At 36.9% G+C, this 18,574-nt stretch overlaps 1 protein-coding gene across 2 annotated transcripts in view; it reads right to left on the reverse strand.

The window, feature by feature from the left end:
- Nucleotides 1-1,179: 1,179 nt before the first annotated feature.
- HBS1L (HBS1 like translational GTPase) overlaps nucleotides 1,180-18,574 on the reverse strand; it is a 58,505-nt gene continuing 41,110 nt past the window's right edge. For both annotated transcript variants that reach the window (XM_041423689.1, XM_041423688.1), the window contains 13 exons: nucleotides 17,995-18,251; nucleotides 17,366-17,531; nucleotides 16,310-16,427; nucleotides 13,577-13,723; nucleotides 12,862-12,936; nucleotides 11,982-12,099; nucleotides 11,728-11,796; nucleotides 8,400-8,504; nucleotides 6,308-6,398; nucleotides 4,587-4,695; nucleotides 3,869-3,969; nucleotides 2,809-2,953; nucleotides 1,180-1,846 (listed from right to left, as the gene is read on the reverse strand). In XM_041423689.1, coding sequence (XP_041279623.1) covers nucleotides 1,835-1,846; nucleotides 2,809-2,953; nucleotides 3,869-3,969; nucleotides 4,587-4,695; nucleotides 6,308-6,398; nucleotides 8,400-8,504; nucleotides 11,728-11,796; nucleotides 11,982-12,099; nucleotides 12,862-12,936; nucleotides 13,577-13,723; nucleotides 16,310-16,427; nucleotides 17,366-17,531; nucleotides 17,995-18,251 — 1,513 coding nt within the window. In that variant the 3' untranslated portion in view covers nucleotides 1,180-1,834. The remainder of the gene's footprint in view (nucleotides 1,847-2,808; nucleotides 2,954-3,868; nucleotides 3,970-4,586; nucleotides 4,696-6,307; nucleotides 6,399-8,399; nucleotides 8,505-11,727; nucleotides 11,797-11,981; nucleotides 12,100-12,861; nucleotides 12,937-13,576; nucleotides 13,724-16,309; nucleotides 16,428-17,365; nucleotides 17,532-17,994; nucleotides 18,252-18,574) is intronic.

Here is an 18,574-nt window from a genome sequence, read left to right on the forward strand (position 1 = left end):
AGTGAGCTTCAAAATTTAATGCAAACATGCGTAAGAAGAGTTATCAGAGGTTCATCCTGTATTACACTTCCTTGTCCATAAACAGTAAGGAATTTATGCGCAAGTCTTAGAACTGAAGACCGTAACTGCCCCCGACTTAAGGGCAACCTAAACATTTTTAAAGCTTGAAGGCAAGCTCAAGTGGAACCAGTTCAATGCAAGAGCTTGGCAGTACAAATCTCTGGAACCCAACACAGGCACCTAGACCTTCACAATGGCATGTTGAAACTGGTAAATATTTAAGCGCAATTTTTGGGCTATAAAAAGACATCACAAATAGTGTTAATTCATAAACTTGGCAGTAACAGTGTTCAGGTATTTCAGATTCATAAGCTTTTACACAGGTTATTTCCACATAAAGCATTGCTGATACTTCTACAAATATCCATGCAGTCAACAGTACAATTCAATGTGGTCAAGTGCAGGTAGCTGCTGAATTGGGGCTAAAGCACCTAAGTACAAAAGAAGTTATCTACCAAAAAAAAATCACGTGGGAAGAGTAGTATAAGATTCACAGACCATACAGGACTGTGAACTAAATAACAACTACAGCATTTTTGTGTTCTTCACTACTCTGGACACAGCTTTACTTCAGTTAACCCCATAGACCAATGCTCTGGAGTGAGTGCTTCAGTTCCTGCCTCCCACTACTAACTCTGGGCAAAGGTGAACTGTCTCCACTCTGCACTCACATACAGGTCCTGAAATACCTACCAAGGTCCTCTCAAAATTCCTACCAACATAACTTCCCAAGTTGTAGTAAAGTGTGTCTGTCCTGAGCTGGAGGTGGCAGAATGACCCTCCTTTCAGCTGGAAGGTTTCATCAGCCCCATTACTGAAAAGCAGGAAGGAGTTACAGGCATAAGTCAGCACAATTTGGCTTTAGCAGACACCACAAGATTAAACTGTCAGCCTTTGTTCAAAAGAGCACTAAGTCTGGATGAAAGAGACGTGTATGCACAGTGGCTACACTGAGTAACATGAGAAAAACTGAAATTATTTCTTCAGAAAGCCAAATTGGATGCCAGTTTCGCATTTTAACTCATAAGTTTACTCTGAAACTTCTCAGTTATGGTAAGCAAAGAATGATTTAACACAATTTAGGAGTGTTTAAATAACAAAAGATGAGGGAGACAAAAATGCTCAGACAAATTTATTTTATTATTCTCACTGTTTAAAAAATAAAATTAGCCAAAGTTGGCACAGCTTCCACTACACAGCAAAAGAAAATCTCTTTTTTCTTAAATAAATTTTGGGACAGGGAAAGCAATCCCATGATAATACTACATGCCATTCTCTTGAAAACAAGGTAAATAGGTTGGTTTTTTTTCCCTGAATATGCATTCAACTCAAACCCAAAAATATTTTAGACCAATAAAGTTACTTTACTGAATTAATGTGCAGCAAAAAAGCAATCAAAGAAATATGTAAACAATTTACGTCTGGAAGTAAGAAGTTTGTTTCATGATAATTCATCATCTTTTTCTCTAATTCAGCTTTCTAATATTTTTCCATCAACTTCTCTAAGGGCTAAGTTCCACATGGAGAAACTCATGAGATTCTTGAGATCAAGAAGTGCAACACTTGCAGTTCCTTGTCAGTTGGCATCTTCTTCTGCAGCAGGAGAGACTGATGAAGGGATCCCCAGATGTCTCACACAATTTGACTTTTGTCACCATCATCTTCTCCCCAGTTAACTGCACTTGTTCCTTCAACTGAAATAACTGGATTCTTACTCAGAAGTTTGGATATCTGATTGAGTTTTGCTTGGACGGTGGAAATTCTGTCACCACTGTCATTCCTTAATCTAAAAATGTAAGCAAACGGAAAAAAACCCTATGGTGAAAAATTAAGTACTAAGTGTAAAATGATCTCAGTGTTTTTCAGTATTATATAGTTGTGGAAAAAACAATTCTTTTTCCGCTTAAATTCTCAGAACAAGAAGACAAGTACTAAAATAGCAATTCCCAAATAACATATCAAAGAGGTTACTTAGTCCCAATTCTACAAACATTAGTCTAGCTCTAAACATCGCAGATCTAAAAAGAATCCCACTCACCTCAAATTTAATGAAAAATGGGTTCAATCCATCCTATTTCCGGAACTTATTTAAGACCAGACAGATTTTTAGGAGCATTCTACATCCATAAGAGCTCTGACTGACCTAGCACATCATTCCTATGCATGGAGAAACCAGAAAAGCTCATGGTCTAATTCTAGGTTTTGACATTAAATAATTCAGTCTTAAGTTCTCAGTACCAGAACTTGGTTAATGCACAAGATTTTTTAAAGGAACAGCTAGAGGGACATCCACATTTTTTGCTTCTAGTGGAAGATAAAACATTTATGTTTAGCCCTACAGTCTTTGCTTCCTCTTCACAGAATCAGGAATTGTTTTTTGGTATCAATAAGACTCAAATGTACAATTTTCTTTAATTTTAACAGAAAAAGACGTTGGACCCAACCTAGACAAAGTTAAAATGGCCAACACTTCTTATTTACAAACTGCTTCCAGAATATTCATGCAGACAGATTTCAAAAACATTGACGTATTTCAACTCAAGGGGAAAGAGGGGAAATTCTAAACACAGTAATTTTTACTCCTAATAAATTAGACAGAATCATGGCAGGTTTTTCTCACATCTTGCTGAAGCACTGTCTCTTTTTTGGCAGGAGAAATTCACTCTTCGAGCTAGAGGGTATAAAACAGGTTTTAACCATAGCATCATTCCTCTGCAGTACAGAAAGTCTATTACAAAAATGCCATACCTCTGTAACAACTCCTGCAGCAATAGTGGAACCACTGTAGCGTAACATAAACCTCCCCAGCTCTTTAAAATCTTTGTACAACTCTAGAGCAACAGGTCTTTGAGTTTGTAGTTCTATTAGAGCATTCTGGCCTTTAGCCAAGAACCTGCAGGTAAAAAAGCAGAAAACTCTATTAGAAATGTATGCATGGATCAATAAAGAAAAGAACACTGAATAAATGGGAAAAATCATTTTAGAAAGCCCAGAGTACAACTATCAAACTTGATTTCAGGTATAACCCAAGCCATGAGACTGAAAACTCATTTGCCTGGAGTATACATTTTAATAAGGCATCTAAGTTTTCTTCAAAAACTTTTTGGCACTCACCACAGCATTTAACAAATTGTTTTGAAGCTAATGATCTCATTAGCACCTGTTTTTTCATGTCAAGTGGAAATCAATTCTTATTTCAACCCCACAGCTAAAGAGCCCATTCATTACTTTGCACAACTCTGCAAGTTTCAGCCATGAAATTTCTGGAAAAGGATTATTCTGGAAATGTTGTATGTCTTAAATTGCATTTCTATATTAATTTTCAAATATTATTTTAAATAACTAGAGCGCAGTTACTGTAATTGTATGGGAAGATACCCTAAATTTCTTTTGCACTGACACATTGTCTAGTCAAGCATGTTTTAGACAGTTAGAAATCCCCAGAATTATAAAAGGATCCCATGCTTTAACAGTAAAAGAAGAAACACTGTTTAAAAAAAGAGAGAGAGAGAGAGAGAGAGAGAAAAAAATCCTTTAATTTAGGCACTGCTGATCTAGGATCCATTCCCAATTATGCAAGTGACCTTAGGCCTAAATCACTGTACTTCTCAGGTGCTCTGCAGTTATCAAGAGGGCAGGAGGTTTTTCAGTTTGCAAAGCACATTGAAATCCAAACATGAAACCAACTAAAACAACAAAAGCATATTCTTATAACATACAATTGATTCATAGTAGAACCTGTTTGATATACTGTGTATTAAACATCAACCTATTTCTTGAGTAATTATTAACTATTCATAACACTTACTTAGGTTTTTTCTTTGTCACTTCACCAGTACTTTTGTGCAGGACACTCAACAGCCTTGTAATAGTAGCAGGTTCACTTACTGTTTGATAGTGTAAAAGCACCTGAAAATATTTTTTGCAGTTATTAAACATTCTACAATAATCAGAAATCCTAGGTGTTAGTAGCTGAAAACAGCAGCTTGCTTTAAGACTCATTTTTTTTTAACAAATACTTATAAAACTTCTCTCACAGGAGTGTGTGCCTCACACCCAGTAACTGTTCCTAGTTCCTAAACTTTGTGATCACAACCGATATGACACAAAGGCCATATTTTATGTCATCATAAATACATTTTTCATCCTTTAGTGTTTGGCTTTTGCCACCTCAATGCCGTTCTGTAGCATAAATTGATATTTTATTTATTTTGAAAAGTATCTTAAAAGGTATCTTACACTTAAGTGCATGACTATATTTCCACAACACGTAAGCTTCTAAAGTCTAGCTGTGGTGGAACTCACATTCTCTGAAATGGCTCAGCTATGTACTAAAAACCAGTAAGAATATGCATAAACAGGCACAGTAGCCCCTTCTACCCACTTCAAATTACAGAATAATCTGTTTCCTCTGGAGAGACAGAACCATTTCTGGATTCTGACTGTGCCTCATATTCAGGAGGTCAAACACAGAGAGGAAAAGCCCTGAGCAACCTGCCATGAACACAGTTTTCATGGAGACTTACAGGAAATCCTTTAGTGATTGGAATCTCAATATTAAAGATGAGAATCCGAGCTCTGAACCGAGTGCAAACTTTAATGGGTTCCTTGGGATCACAAAATACACAGCCCACACTAGAAGAGAGAACAAAAAAAAAAAAAAAAAAAAAAAAAAAAAAAAAAAAAAATCAAACAATCTCTTGACATCGAAGTGTTCAATAAGTATCCTTTTCCAGTGCAGTGATTGAGACAAGCAAAAGAGAAGCACTGCTTTAATATAAGCAGGGTGGCGGGGGGGGTGTAGGTGTGTGGATCTCCAGAAACACTTTATCGAAGCCTGTAATAAAATGTGTTCCTAGACAATGTCTACCTTATTTTGCGTGTATGCATGAAGGGCTCTGTCTAGTTCAGTGAACAATTACCTCCATTGCTAATCAGTTTCTGAAAATGTCATTGTTTCCTGTGCGTAGATATTTTTAAAAATTAGACTTTCATTCAGAGATTCAGGGTTTCCGTTCAACAGCATAAGATACTGCAGGGTGCCCAAAATTGCGGTACTGCTGCCTGTGGCTCAAATATTTTCAGGATAATAAGGGAACATCAGCATCAGGACTCAAAACCTGAGCTTTCAGCAACTCTCATTTCCAAAACATTCTACTTGGAGTCACAAGAAAGCTGCTGCTTGTTACAAGTTGGTAAGTAGGCTAGACACAGCTTTTTCACAGGGGCTAGTTTTAGCCATCTGAAATGAAAGGAAAATTAATCCCACACAGGAAAACATGATGGAAGAGATAAAAACAGCATGATTAAACATACACATCAAATTTCATCAATATCAAGGGGACTTGAAAATTCATAGCTTTTTTTGACAACCCTATCTCCAAAAGATGAAGACATCAATGTAACAAACTGACTCAAGACTTCATTCAACAACTAGAACAAGCCTTCCCTCAACCTTTCACCACTGAGAATGCCACCCCACTATGAAATGGCAACACAGAATACCTGTACTTTTCCCTTAAATCAGAGCATAGATTTGAAAAACTATCAAGGCAAGGAAATTTTCCAAGAGTAGCTTGAAAGTTTGCTGTCTGAAGTCCAACTGAAATGTAAAAAAGGTGAACAAATTGTGGATCCAGTTATGTGGCCTAAACAACAACTTACATTTAAAAGCTTGAGGCTAATGCTCAGCATGAATCCTACAGACTGGAGAAGACACAAAGAGATTTGCTGTACGTCACTATTACACCACCCCTTAGCAAAACATTTAGGAAAATAAATCTTACAAGTAGCTAAATGTGTTGAATAAACAGGTTCTATCAATTCCCCTTGTACAGATTTACTTATTAGTACAAAATGACAGTTTGCACGTGTCCTGTTAAAATGATTGATAAATTGAGAAGTTCTTTACAAATTTTCTGGTTTATTTAGCAACATAGGTTGAATTTATTTGGCAATTAAAATGTCGAAGAGGTAGTCTAAAAGAAAAGGGCTTGGAAGGTTACTGGTGTCAGCACTAGAGCAAAGGAAAACTGACAGTATTCTTCTGAGGCTGCCGTTGCACATGCAGCAGATGTTTCCAACGTTTGTACATGCAAGCCAGGTGATATGCATCACTTTGGTTTTAAATATCCTGGTAGCCACATCATTCTTCAAGTAAACCACTGTAATATAGCCCAGTGTAATAGTTATACAGCTTTTCATTAAAAACAAACCGTTACTTAGACTGAAACCCAGTTTTGCTCACTTGATTTTGATGATATCCATGCCGGTCAAAGTGAGACTAACGTGATCTCCTGCTGCAGCCCAATCAACTGGTTCATCGTGCAGTGTGATTCCTGGAAATGAGTAAGAACAGAACCTCACAGTGAAGTACCTAGGTTCTGAGCTACAAACAAACAGCTCTGTTAGGGCCATTTGTGCTTCATCAACCATTACTCATCAATTTTCAGTATGAATGGGTTGAGAGTAAAAGCTTTTTAACTGAGAAGACTGAGGAAGCCTCTCTTTCCCCTTGGTGAGGATTCACTATTCTCTCTCACCGCACCCTGCACCATAACACGGCCTTATTCGAGCCAGAGGAGGGGACCTGGCCCTTGCCACCAGCACAGATGACGCAATCCTGAAAACGCTGCAGAACTAATATCTCCATATCTGCCCCACCCATCCTTTGAGGCACACGCACACCCTAGACCGCATCTTTCATATACTTTAATGGTACTGTGTCAACTTTCATTTACCTTGAGTGGGTTTGCTGACTCTTTCATAAAAAAGCGTAACTGAAGCCTTCCGTTCGCAACATCATGTCTATTAGAAAGCACCTTTACAAGCAATTTAATTCTGATTTTTATATATTTTAATTTCTTTAAAAGACAACCTGCCTGATGGGTGAGGGAAAGACTAATTAGCTCTGATTGAACATCCTGAGGTTTCTGGTGGACACCAAGAGAGAAAGAAGAAAACTGGCTTTTTAGAAATACTGCATATATTTATAGGCTCTAGTTCTATTTTGCTGTAGATTGTACCTCGTGACTTGCAGATTTGTTCCCAAAACCACTTGCCAAAAACATGCCAGAAAGCATGATTCAACTATAATCGTGTTAAACACCATTTTTAAACAGTGCTGATAATTATTGATATATCTGTCATCATCACAGAATGAAAGAAATTCAGCCTCTTGAAATAACAACTTGAATCCTAATGTGCACACTGCCTAAAGTAAATACTGTATGCTAAATTAAATTATGACTTCTTTACATTGAATATAAATAGTAAATGCTTAATGAAATTATATGCCCAACCTTCATTTGCATTTCAGTCATAGGAGAGGCAATACAACAGAAAAAACATAAAATCGTGCTGCAGGAGATACTCAGACAAAATACATCTGTTTCCATGGTACTTCCTCCACTCCCCACACAGAGGAGCGACTACAGTGGTCTGCTACCCAAATTCATCCACATTATTGTAACATTCCTGTGAATGTGAATAATATGCATAGAACTGTGTGTGTTGATAGACTGAAGAGCTTCCCAAATTAGCACCAAACAAGCCGGGTTTGGAACAGAACAGACAACCAAACCAACACATTGCTGTAGTCAGGCTAAATACTTAGATAAAAAAACATAATCATATCTCAAGGACTCAATTTTTTATTCACTGGCCAATGTAGGAAAACCATAATTTTATCTTTCTATTTGCATATGAAGCAAAACCAACTCTGCAGTACCAAGACAGCAAGCTTAATCAGGAAACAGCTAAGCACTTAATGTCTAGCTATTTCTTTCCAGAAATCAAATACATTGAAATTTAAATCCAATTTTCTTCTACTTTCTAGCTGTTCAAGACAACTATATCCTGAAAGTTTGATACTATGAAAGGATCAGTGACAAATCTTACAACATCAAACAGGAACGATGACTTTATTCTCAAGCTTTTTCACAACCAATTCATAAGATTAATTTCTAAAGGTTGTTCAACATCCTCACACTTCCTAAAAGCAGAAACACTCCACAGTAAAGCTGAATACTAATGATTCCTGTACTGAATATCTTTATAGACGTTGCTGGAACTCAGATACTTTTACAGGCTCTTCATAAAGCCATGTCAAAAGCCACAAGGCTATAACATTTGGATTATCTAAAAAAAAAAGCATGCAAGATTTCACATACTCTTCACAGACATATTTATACAGACACAGTCACATCTAAAGAAATTCGTTTTATGCTTTCACAATTTATGTTTGACAGTTAGTATCAGTTTGACAGTCTGTTACCATTTCAGTAACTGTTTCTAGCCCACTATTGACCTGAAAGTAAACACGCTTCTCAAGACTGTACCTTTTGCAGTGCAAGTTTCATTGGGAGGCATTGCCAGAAGTCGTTCTCCAACCTGAATATAGCCTGCTTCTATTTTACCAGTCACACAAAATCCTGAACCTTGGTCTGTAATAAACACAGCAACAATTTCAAAAAACTTCATAATACAGTCAGTTTCCTATCAGAAGTTAGTCCTTCACCAATGCACAGACAAGTTTTTAATATAGTGAAGATTTTTTCTCCTTCTCAGCAGTGTTCAGTATTTGCAAGTTAGCCAGCTGTGCATCATAATGAAAATGAAACATTAAATTCAAAACCTCTAGATCTTATGTTTTTCAGAACTAAGGAAGAAATATTCTTCTTTAAACAAATGTAGGTACATAAAGAAATATTTTTTAGCTTTTTCAGTATTAGACTAAGCCCCTTAATTTCTAGCAATATTATTTAATTCAGCACTTTCTCACTATAATTACAGATAAAAGGAATATGACACACTCTCATAATAATTCTCATGCATACAGGTGCAAATTCCTATGCCATTTACTGTTTAACTGAGTCAGAATCCTACATACTCTGTCTACATATTACTTTTACTCCTGGAAAAGTGAAAGAATGATTCAGTACTACTTAATATGAGAAACTATTATAACGGAGACAATTAAGTATTTCTGAATAAAAGATCTGCAAAATTTTCATCTTCAATGTCCTAAGAGCCTGTTCATCATTTGAATGATATGCCAGTTACTTTCCAAAGATATGCTACACATGGATATTTATGCACATACACCTTAACAAATGCCTCATCTTCTTAGCATGTGTTTGCAGGTGTGTTTAAAAACAACTCTCTGAACTGATTCTACAATGACATTTTCAGTATCCAAACAACAAATCTTTTGCTGAACATCAGAATTCAGCAATACAAGCAAGCATCTTAGTATTTTGTGTCTCACATTAAATTAAAAGCTGAACTTAGAGCTGAATTTAAAAGAACAAGTAGATCTCCAATCTTGAGGTCACTTACTACTGACTTGCTCTTTGCATTTACCACAGATACTGATAAATGCTTCTGTGTAGTGACTGCTTCCATCTTTCTATCTGGAAAAATATTACCAGTATGCCTGCATGCTAGTTTTCCTCTATTCATTCCAGCAAATTAGATGAAACACAGACAATTAACAGATGACATCAGATGTCAAACAGAAAACTGTCAAAGCTGATACTGGCTAGAAAAAGAATACCCAAGTCACGTTACAGACACCACCTCAATATGGTACACAAAACAACCTGCAGCTGGCCTTGCAAGCACTTGTGGCAACCAGAAACATGATCTGATTCCAGGTTCTCAGCCACTTCCAAGCACAACTGAAAAGCATTTATCTTTTGTTCACATCATCACCAGGTTTGGCTTGGTAAACCAATGTGGTCTTTGAAGCTTCACCAACTCCTATGCTGATTGCTTCCTGAAAAGTGTCAAGTTCCTTCAGTTACCTCTGAAATCAGTGCAAGTGCAAAATGGACTGTGGGGGATAGAATCAGGGCATAAAAATGGCCCAGTTTCTGTGCATCACGGTATTTGGGTTCTTCCAGAACATGCCCTTTGTACTCAGGATTTGGTTGGTGGACAAGGCATTTTAGGGTCAGACCAGTCACACCCTAGACAGAATTATAATATGGTAAGTGGGGACTGATGCAGCAGCAAAGCGATTTACAGGGACATCTCAGATCAAGAGATAGTTAGCCTGGAGAGAATGAATATTAGCAGGACTGTGGAGGATAACAGCTAAAAGGTGGCTGAGGCAGCTGGCTCTGAGCAGCCTTAATAGAGAAAGGGGTTTTCCAAACTATGTGGGAGTACACTCAGCACTCTCACTTTTTACACACTTCTATGGACAGCTCCTCCTGAGCATGCACAGGTACTGGAACAGAGCTGAGAACAACTGTTGCTCCATGTACTTGTATCTGCAGCTACTTCCTCTGGTGGCATCAAAGTTGATTAAGTTTTGAGATTATAACATAAGAAAAAATAGCCTAAAAACCACCTAAAAGACCACATTTAGTCATAAACCCTCTATATGTAAATTGTGTCCCTTCCAAAGTCATTATTTTTTTTGCATACTTTAGCAAAATAGATGTAGTCAAAATTGTTCATTTTGTGAAACTTTTCTCAACCCAAAAATGATTATTGCAGCTGAAAAGCTGTGATATATTATTTTGAAAGATCTCAATCAAGAATCCCAACACACTTTCCCACAGCTCATGAAATTAAAGAGGGAAAAATAAACACAGAGATGGCATAGATGACAAAACCAGTGATATCACACTAGGGTAATTTTCCATGCAACTCTTCAATATTTAGCATTATAGCTTCAGTTAAATCAGCTAACTAAGGGCATACACAATACCTAGTGTTTTCTCTAAGGCCCACATGAAAATTGCACAAACCTGGTAATTTCAGGTTTATACTACTTACAATCAGTATTTCGATCTGATTTTTTTGTACTTCCCCTATAAACATCCTAAATAGAAAGCAAAATTTCTTAAAAATATTAATTTCAATAATAATATTTGATTACAAATATTTACAACAGTTCAAATCATGCTGTCATTTGGTTTGCAACATTTCTCAAGGGACCTACACAATGTTTTAAATGGGCTGAGTCCAGAAGCCTTATTTCTTCTAAGTTACCTGCAATTGTAAATGACTAAATGGAAAAAAAAAAATCAAGTTTACTATGAAAATCTTACAGGCTCAAGGCACTCTATTTCCACCAGACAATCAAAGTAAGAACTGGTTATAGTTCTTGCTGTTCCTATCTTTATTAATGTTAGGGAATAGCTCACTGACTTAAATCCTTGGCTGGTTGTAAGTCTCACCACCACCACTTTCTTCCACCTCACCTGCCCAAATTTTTACACAAAAATTAAAGAACATATCATTACTCACAACTACAACAATGAACAGAAAAGGAACTTGACAAACTTGTTTAAAATCTAGGACTGGAAAGCAAAAGAGCCCAAAGCCACACTCATAAAAAGTTTGAGAAATATTGATTTAGTCCAGCAGAACCAGTTTGGGAAAGTCCCACATTCTGTCCCACAGAACCACGAACTCATTACACAGATAAATAATTGGTCATGCAGATTAGCTTCCTTAATTTCTTTTCTGAAGGGTGTTTCACCTTCAGCAGTACTATTTAAAATTTGGCAAGGAATAGAACACAAAATACTCCTATTCTGGTCTAGGACTACACATGAAGCTCCAACTTTAATTCTTATTTTGACAGCATTTTTTAACACTTGTGTTAAATATCAGTGAAATGATGGTAAGAACATTATAAAAACAACCAACCTTTGAAAACATCAGCAACACACAGTCTAAATGGTTTATCCACTGATCTCTGTGGTGGCTTGAAAGAATCTGCAAATAAATTGATAAGATCTTTTACAATGTCTGTATGTAATAGCTATCTCAGCAACTTCTCCGTTAAGAGAAATTAATTTATGTTGCATTCATTGACTTTGTCTCATGTTTTCCCCAAAATAGAAGTTTTAACACACACAGGACAAAGAAGTATTATTTTATATGAGGAAAATTGCACTTACCAATTTGCTCCAACAAACACTTTCCTTTATACCATTGGGTGAGGTCACTTGACTGACCCCTTGTGACTAGATTTTCACCACCAAGGCCACTTGTTGGGATATAAGCCACATCAGATTCCTAATAAAGAAAACAAACAGATGTGAAGCATACATTAACAACAGAATCTCCTAGCAGAAGTTAGAGGTGCATTTTTTCAATGTTATGCATTGTTAAAAGAATAGTTATCACATTCCTATTTCCCCTGGAGAAAGCAGGTTACTCAGTGGATCCATTTCCTTGGTAGTTAACTCTTGCCCGATCACTCTGCTCCAACAAAGAGTTGGAGGTAATTAAATATGATGGTATCAATGCTGACAACTAGAAACTGAGTTCAGGTAATAAACTCCTCCAGGTTTGACAGGAAAACTTGGGTTTGAATTGCTGCTTTATGCATAGGGATTGTAGGAAGACCACAGCCAGTCCAAATGAATAGTAGTTGAAACTCAGAAAACATGACAGGAGGGTTCTCATGAGCTCATAATCCAAACTGATACCTGCTCCAGTATAAAACTCTCTACTGTGATTCATGAAATCCTGAATGTTAAGACAGACAATTCTTGGTCTCTTCTGCTCTGTAGACAAAAATCCCAAGAAACTACAAGTGATCTGAGTACCCCAAAGATTCAACAGACCTAAACAAAGATGATGACACAAAGAGTATTAAAGAGCTGACTACCCTTATGCAGGACTCAATATCACCCTACCAGGAAGAAAAGGCATCTGCTACATTATGTGCATGTAGCAGCAGCAGGAAAGTGGCACAAAATAACCTGACTGTAGGAAAAGCTCTTCCCACCCAAATGCTTGAACAAAGCAACAAAGGCCTCACAAATATATTACCTTAAAGCCAGCTTGCTTAAGAAATTGGCCAAGCTTACTTGTAATTTCCTGAAATCTTTCCTGTTGCCAATTGACCTAAAATAAAACACAGATTATGATATGATAATAAAATTATAGATTTTTAACCATGACTTGAACATACAGCTGCATGTCATCAATTCTGTAGTAGAAACAGATGTGTATTTATAAACATGAGGTTTCCAGGTGCATTCATACTTGAATATATAAAAGCATACACGTTAGCAATTACTGATCACAACAAGCCCTTTTAATTTCAACAGTAACTTTTTTTTTTAACTTCACTCAAAATTCAGATTCAGTAAGATATATTCACTACAGTAGTAACTTAAAACATAAATAGTAATCTTTAACACACTTTGCACATTTAAATAAAACTATTGAGCTCTTGACCTAAATGACCACCAAGATGATCTTACAGATTCCACTGAGATCAACTGTTATGTGAGACTTCCACAAGTACAAAAGGGACCCCTGCTCATTTTAGTACCAAAATTAACCTTCTGTATTATGGGTGTATTTTGAAAATACACCCATAAATAAAAAGAATGGCATCATAAAGTCTAAACATAAAGAACAGAGCCGGAAAGCAAAGAAACAACGCTTTATTATAAGTTACACAATACTGATCCTTAAACTTAATATCTACAAATCCAGACAGATGCCCCTCACTTAAATGAAGAAACTAAACGTGTACCTGGTCCATTTTATTGACAGCAACAGCCAACTGTGTCACTCCAAGAGAGCGCACTAATAATCCGTGTTCTCGAGTTTGTCCACCCGTCTCAAACCCTGCCTCAAACTCTCCTCTGCTGGCATCCACAACCAAAATTGCCACATCAGCCTACATTATAAAGAAAAACAAACAAAAAAAAGTGGTTAAGAGGTGGAAATAATCTGGGTAAATACCTCAATCAGTAACATTTCACACAAAATGTATTTCACACAAAAGGAATCCTGATGTGCTCCAAATGCAATCGAAACTGCTCAGTCCCATCTGTATCATACCCACTTTGGTGAGATACTTTGGCACTATGTCATCTTACGTCACAAACCAGCACCTCCTGGTTAAACACAGGACCCACAGCTGGTTTGGGGAACCTGTCCCCTTCAATCTACCCACTGCGGATGCTGCACAGATCTAAACAAAAGCAGCCTATGCTCAGAAGCTTTAGAACACAACGTATGAGCACAATGTCCAGTTCTCTCTTCCATAGTCTGTACACTGCCCTCTTAGTGAGAAGCTGCAAAAATTACAAACCAATCACCACACTACAACTGGGACAACCAGTTGTACTGTACGCTGGATGTGAATGCTTCACAGTCCACTCAACACACTGGAGCATGCCAAAATCACAAAGTGACGAAAGACAAAGTAGCCTATTTATCAGCTAGTCAAATCCTCTGCCAAAGCATTAAGAGCAAACAGTCTATAGCACTGCATGAAAGTCAGCATGTAAGCACTAAGAAAGACACAGATCTTGCTGTTAGCCTTAAATGCTGCTAATATTTCTTGTACTTTTCCTGCTTTGGTAAGTAATTGCCAGTTAGGTCATCATCATGTACTAAGTGATGGCAACAGATGTGAACAAAGTACTGGTGTCAACAGGCAGGCGTAAGACAATTTCAGAGGACTGAGGAGATGGACATAATGGAAAGAGAGAAGAAAAAGTGGTACTTTTTCCTTAAATACTTATGCTTCAGAATTCCAGGAAAAGGAAGAGAGTCCTGATTCTAAACTACCCTGGCCTCATCTTAGGCATGAAATCCTCAGAGCTCAGAGACAGCAGGAGTGTGAGAACAGGAAAAAGATAACTGATGAATTTCCTCAGAGCTCCCAGCCTCAGAAGTGCATTGCAGTGAACTTCTTCAAAAAAAAAAAAAAAAGACGACATTCTGCATTTTCTAAATTATAAAAACAGTACCTCAAGGACTTATTGAATGTGTATCAAAGGCCAGATGCTGGCCTTGATAAGGCTGATTTGCATTTTGCATAAGAGCAGCTGGTGGTTCACCTCCTAACAGCATTCTTCACAATAAAAAGACACTAAAGCCATTTCCAGCCATTGCTTCAGCACTGAGCCTGCTCTAACAGGCAACAGAAAGTTGCCAAGTTTCAGTGATTCCTTAACAGGCTCCCGAACAGACCAGTCCCTCATCACCCTGAGAGCTGGAACACAGAGATACCAAGCTTTGTTCAGTCAGCCTTGCCTTCTGCTGGACTGACACAATTGCTGGGGGATCTGCAACTCTTCTCTTAATACTTCTGCATGTGTTGCTTTTCCCTCAAAAGCAAAAAACTACTTAAACAACAATTGTAAAAAAATAGCACATCTGAGTAAATATTTTCCACTGCTCTGAAACCAAAGATTCACTTCTAATTTTAGAACTCATAAAATTGCTACAACACATATTCTGCCATAAAGATGGCTGTATAAGCACTATACCATAATTTGCAAACTTCTGACTACTCTGCAGGCTAACCACTGGGTCACAAGGTCTGAATTCTCACCCAGGCTCTGCTTCAGAGCTAAGGCAGAACTTAGGACAAACCAATCTTCCTACAGTGCAGTTCTCTATCTAAGATCATACTAGCAGTACTCATCCAAGTACTTAACAAAGATCTTCAGATATAACCCATATTTCAGACAGTTATGACACAGACAAAGCAAAAACCTATACACAGCTTAGCTTTTGAAAAAATTATTAAATCTCTACTCTGGAGAATCTATTTTATTATTTTAAAAAAGAGTGCCTTTAAGTGAAAAAAACCCCAACAAAATACTCCTTTTATATCATGTAACCATGTTATTTTTGCCCCCATCTCTGAGGTATTATTTCCACAAATAATAATCTATAGGAGACTGGTAAGTGCCATACTGATTTCAGTGGGTAGTGTCCAATGTAACTGACTTCACCTACTGTTCCTAAAATAAGTGGCATGCAGTCTCTGCAAATATCTTCTTGACAAGATAAATGCATTCTGTATAAACTTTGTTATCTGTTTTCTTAACCCCTACAAAATACACTGTAAAACAGAAAAATGTGTTTTGCTTGACCTATAAATCCTTTTTCTTAAAGCTCAAAATCACTTAAAATCTTAACCTACAATGTGACTTTCACAGAACTACTCATTGAGTAGCCATATATCACATCTGAATACCTTTCAAAGCCCAAGTGTGGTTTTATCAAACTGCAACTTACTATTAAATTACTTGCATAATAAAACCCTTCTCCCAAACATTAGCATAAAAAAAAGTAACTACCTTTAATGTTTAACAAACACATTCTATTTTAAGTTTAGAAAATGCAAAGAGAGGTTAACATCATCAATGATTCCATTCCATCTTTAAAAAGAAAAAAAAAAACAATTTAAGAAGAAGCTACAAATAATACTGATATTGGAAAAAGCATTTTAGACCATCTTTACCTGTGCAGCTCCTGTGATCATATTTGGAATGAAGTCCTTGTGTCCTGGAGCATCCATCAGTGTAATTACTTTAGTTGGTGTCTCGAATTTGGTCATACCCACATCCATTGTCACTCCCCTTAAATAAAACATACATGCAATGCACTATTAAAACTGCTTTAAAACTTCACAGAGACATAAAGTAAGCTATTAACAACACAACCATGAAATTATACCCTTCATATCTTTCACTGATTTCACCTTCACCACAGGGATACCTGTGTGTTGGAAGAGCAAACCTCTAGAGCTGTCTTTTAGTAAATCCAGTTGTGAAGAAAAATACCCAGAATTCCCAGTACTACCATGCACCCTTAGATTGTGTCCCAACAAACACAGCAAAAACATGAAAATTGAACTGTATATTTAAATCATTACTAATTATACTTTTGGTATTTAGTTCTACAGAAAAAGTTAAGAGAAACATAGCTGAGCTTGAAAAAAAATAGGTGGTATAAGACTATAGAGATACAGTTACACATTTGCAAAGATGCACTGGCAGAGCTCCTGATTACCAGTGAAGGATCACAACACACTTGGACTCAGTTCCACATCTTGCTACCCTCCACATGTTCTGCATGACACACAGGATAGGATCTATCTCATCAAATGCAAACACCTACCATGCACATGTCTGTATCTGGGTTAGCCATCTGCATCTCCCTTTACAGACAATCAAGACAGACAGGAACTTTCAAGGGACAAAACATCTTGTAGTAGAAGATACTTTTAGTATGCTGCTTCGAATCACCAAAAGTCCCAACAACAAAATAAGCCCCCAAAAATCTCAAACATTTACAGATTATTGTAATTGATTGTAATAATGCAATTTTAAATTTCATAGTTCAAATTAACAAAAATATTGTTAATTTAATTAATTTGTAGATTTTATTTAAAAAGTAATGTAAGTCACATGTGATGAACTGACATTTCCATGCTTAGTTCATCAGACTAACATTTTCTGACAAATGCTGTTCTTTCACAGAAAAAAAGGTTACTCCCATCAAAATGTATTTCTACCTTTCTCTTTCTTCACCAGTTTCATCCAAGACCCATGCATAGGCAAACGAAGCTTTACCAGCCTTTTTAGATTCCTGTTCGTATTTGTGCATCGTTCTTTTGTTCACATTTCCCAAAAGGTAGAGCAAATGACCCATTAAAGTACTTTTGCCTGCATCAACATGTCCTGTGGAAGAAAATAAATATTACAGCAATTTCATTCATTTATGTAATTTAGGTCTAGCACAAGAAATATTCTAAACATATGAACACCACATGCGCTGATAATGCTTCTGTAATCCATAGAACTTCACAATCCTGTGAGACACAGGAATACACGTTATTGTAACAGCAAGTTAGCATATTGTAACAGCCACAAAGCATCTCAAAATTCATGTTAAAAAGAACATGCTGCAAAAATGAAACCAAACCAAACATGTTCTGTATGCTCAAAGGGACTCTAAGTCAACCTCACTGTTCAAGTCAAAGACACTGAATGTACTCCCTCCAAAAGACGCAGAACCAACTGCAAACATTATGAGATCCTCTTCCCTGGAGTGAAGACAGTTTAGCTTCTGTATCACTTCCGGATTCAATCGACACAGTTTTTAAACTTTATGTTTGTCGGAAATGTAATTTAACAGTATTACCTATTACCACCAAATTCAGCAGTTGCTTTCCTCCTTGTCTCTTCTCCAACTCTGCTTTCACATCTATTTGTGGTTTTGCCTTGCTTGACTTTTTTGCTGGAGTAGGCACCATATTCTGCTCTTCTGAAACCTGCACTACTTGGGGTGAAGGAGTAGATTTTGAGACAACTTCAAGTGCCCCAGAAGCTACACTGGCATCTTCAGGTAACAGTCCTTTCTGAGGTGTATTAGTGTGGCCATTTTCCTCAGCAATCACACTAGGGAAAAAAAAATACAAAGAATGCAAATGGCAAAGAAGACATAGAAATAGAGGACAGAAATTGAGTTTTCCATTCATTATCATGTAAGCCCCAAAGAGTATGTGATAAGCCCATTAACGTGGAACTGATAAGCACTGGATAAAAACTGCACAGATACCAGCTCTGAACATCTTGTCTGAAAAGCAGCACTGCTTACAAAAACAAGATAAGATTAAATCTTGTAAAATACATGAAACAGATAAACAAGGATAAACAAGCTTTCCATAGACCCTTCCTTTAACAGGAAGGGAAAGGACAATTATGCAGAACAACCACAGAGC

The sequence above is a fragment of the Onychostruthus taczanowskii genome, unplaced genomic scaffold (genome assembly GCF_017590055.1).
Source record: "Onychostruthus taczanowskii isolate IOZ18803 unplaced genomic scaffold, ASM1759005v1 scaffold8, whole genome shotgun sequence".
NCBI lineage: Eukaryota > Metazoa > Chordata > Aves > Passeriformes > Passeridae > Onychostruthus > Onychostruthus taczanowskii.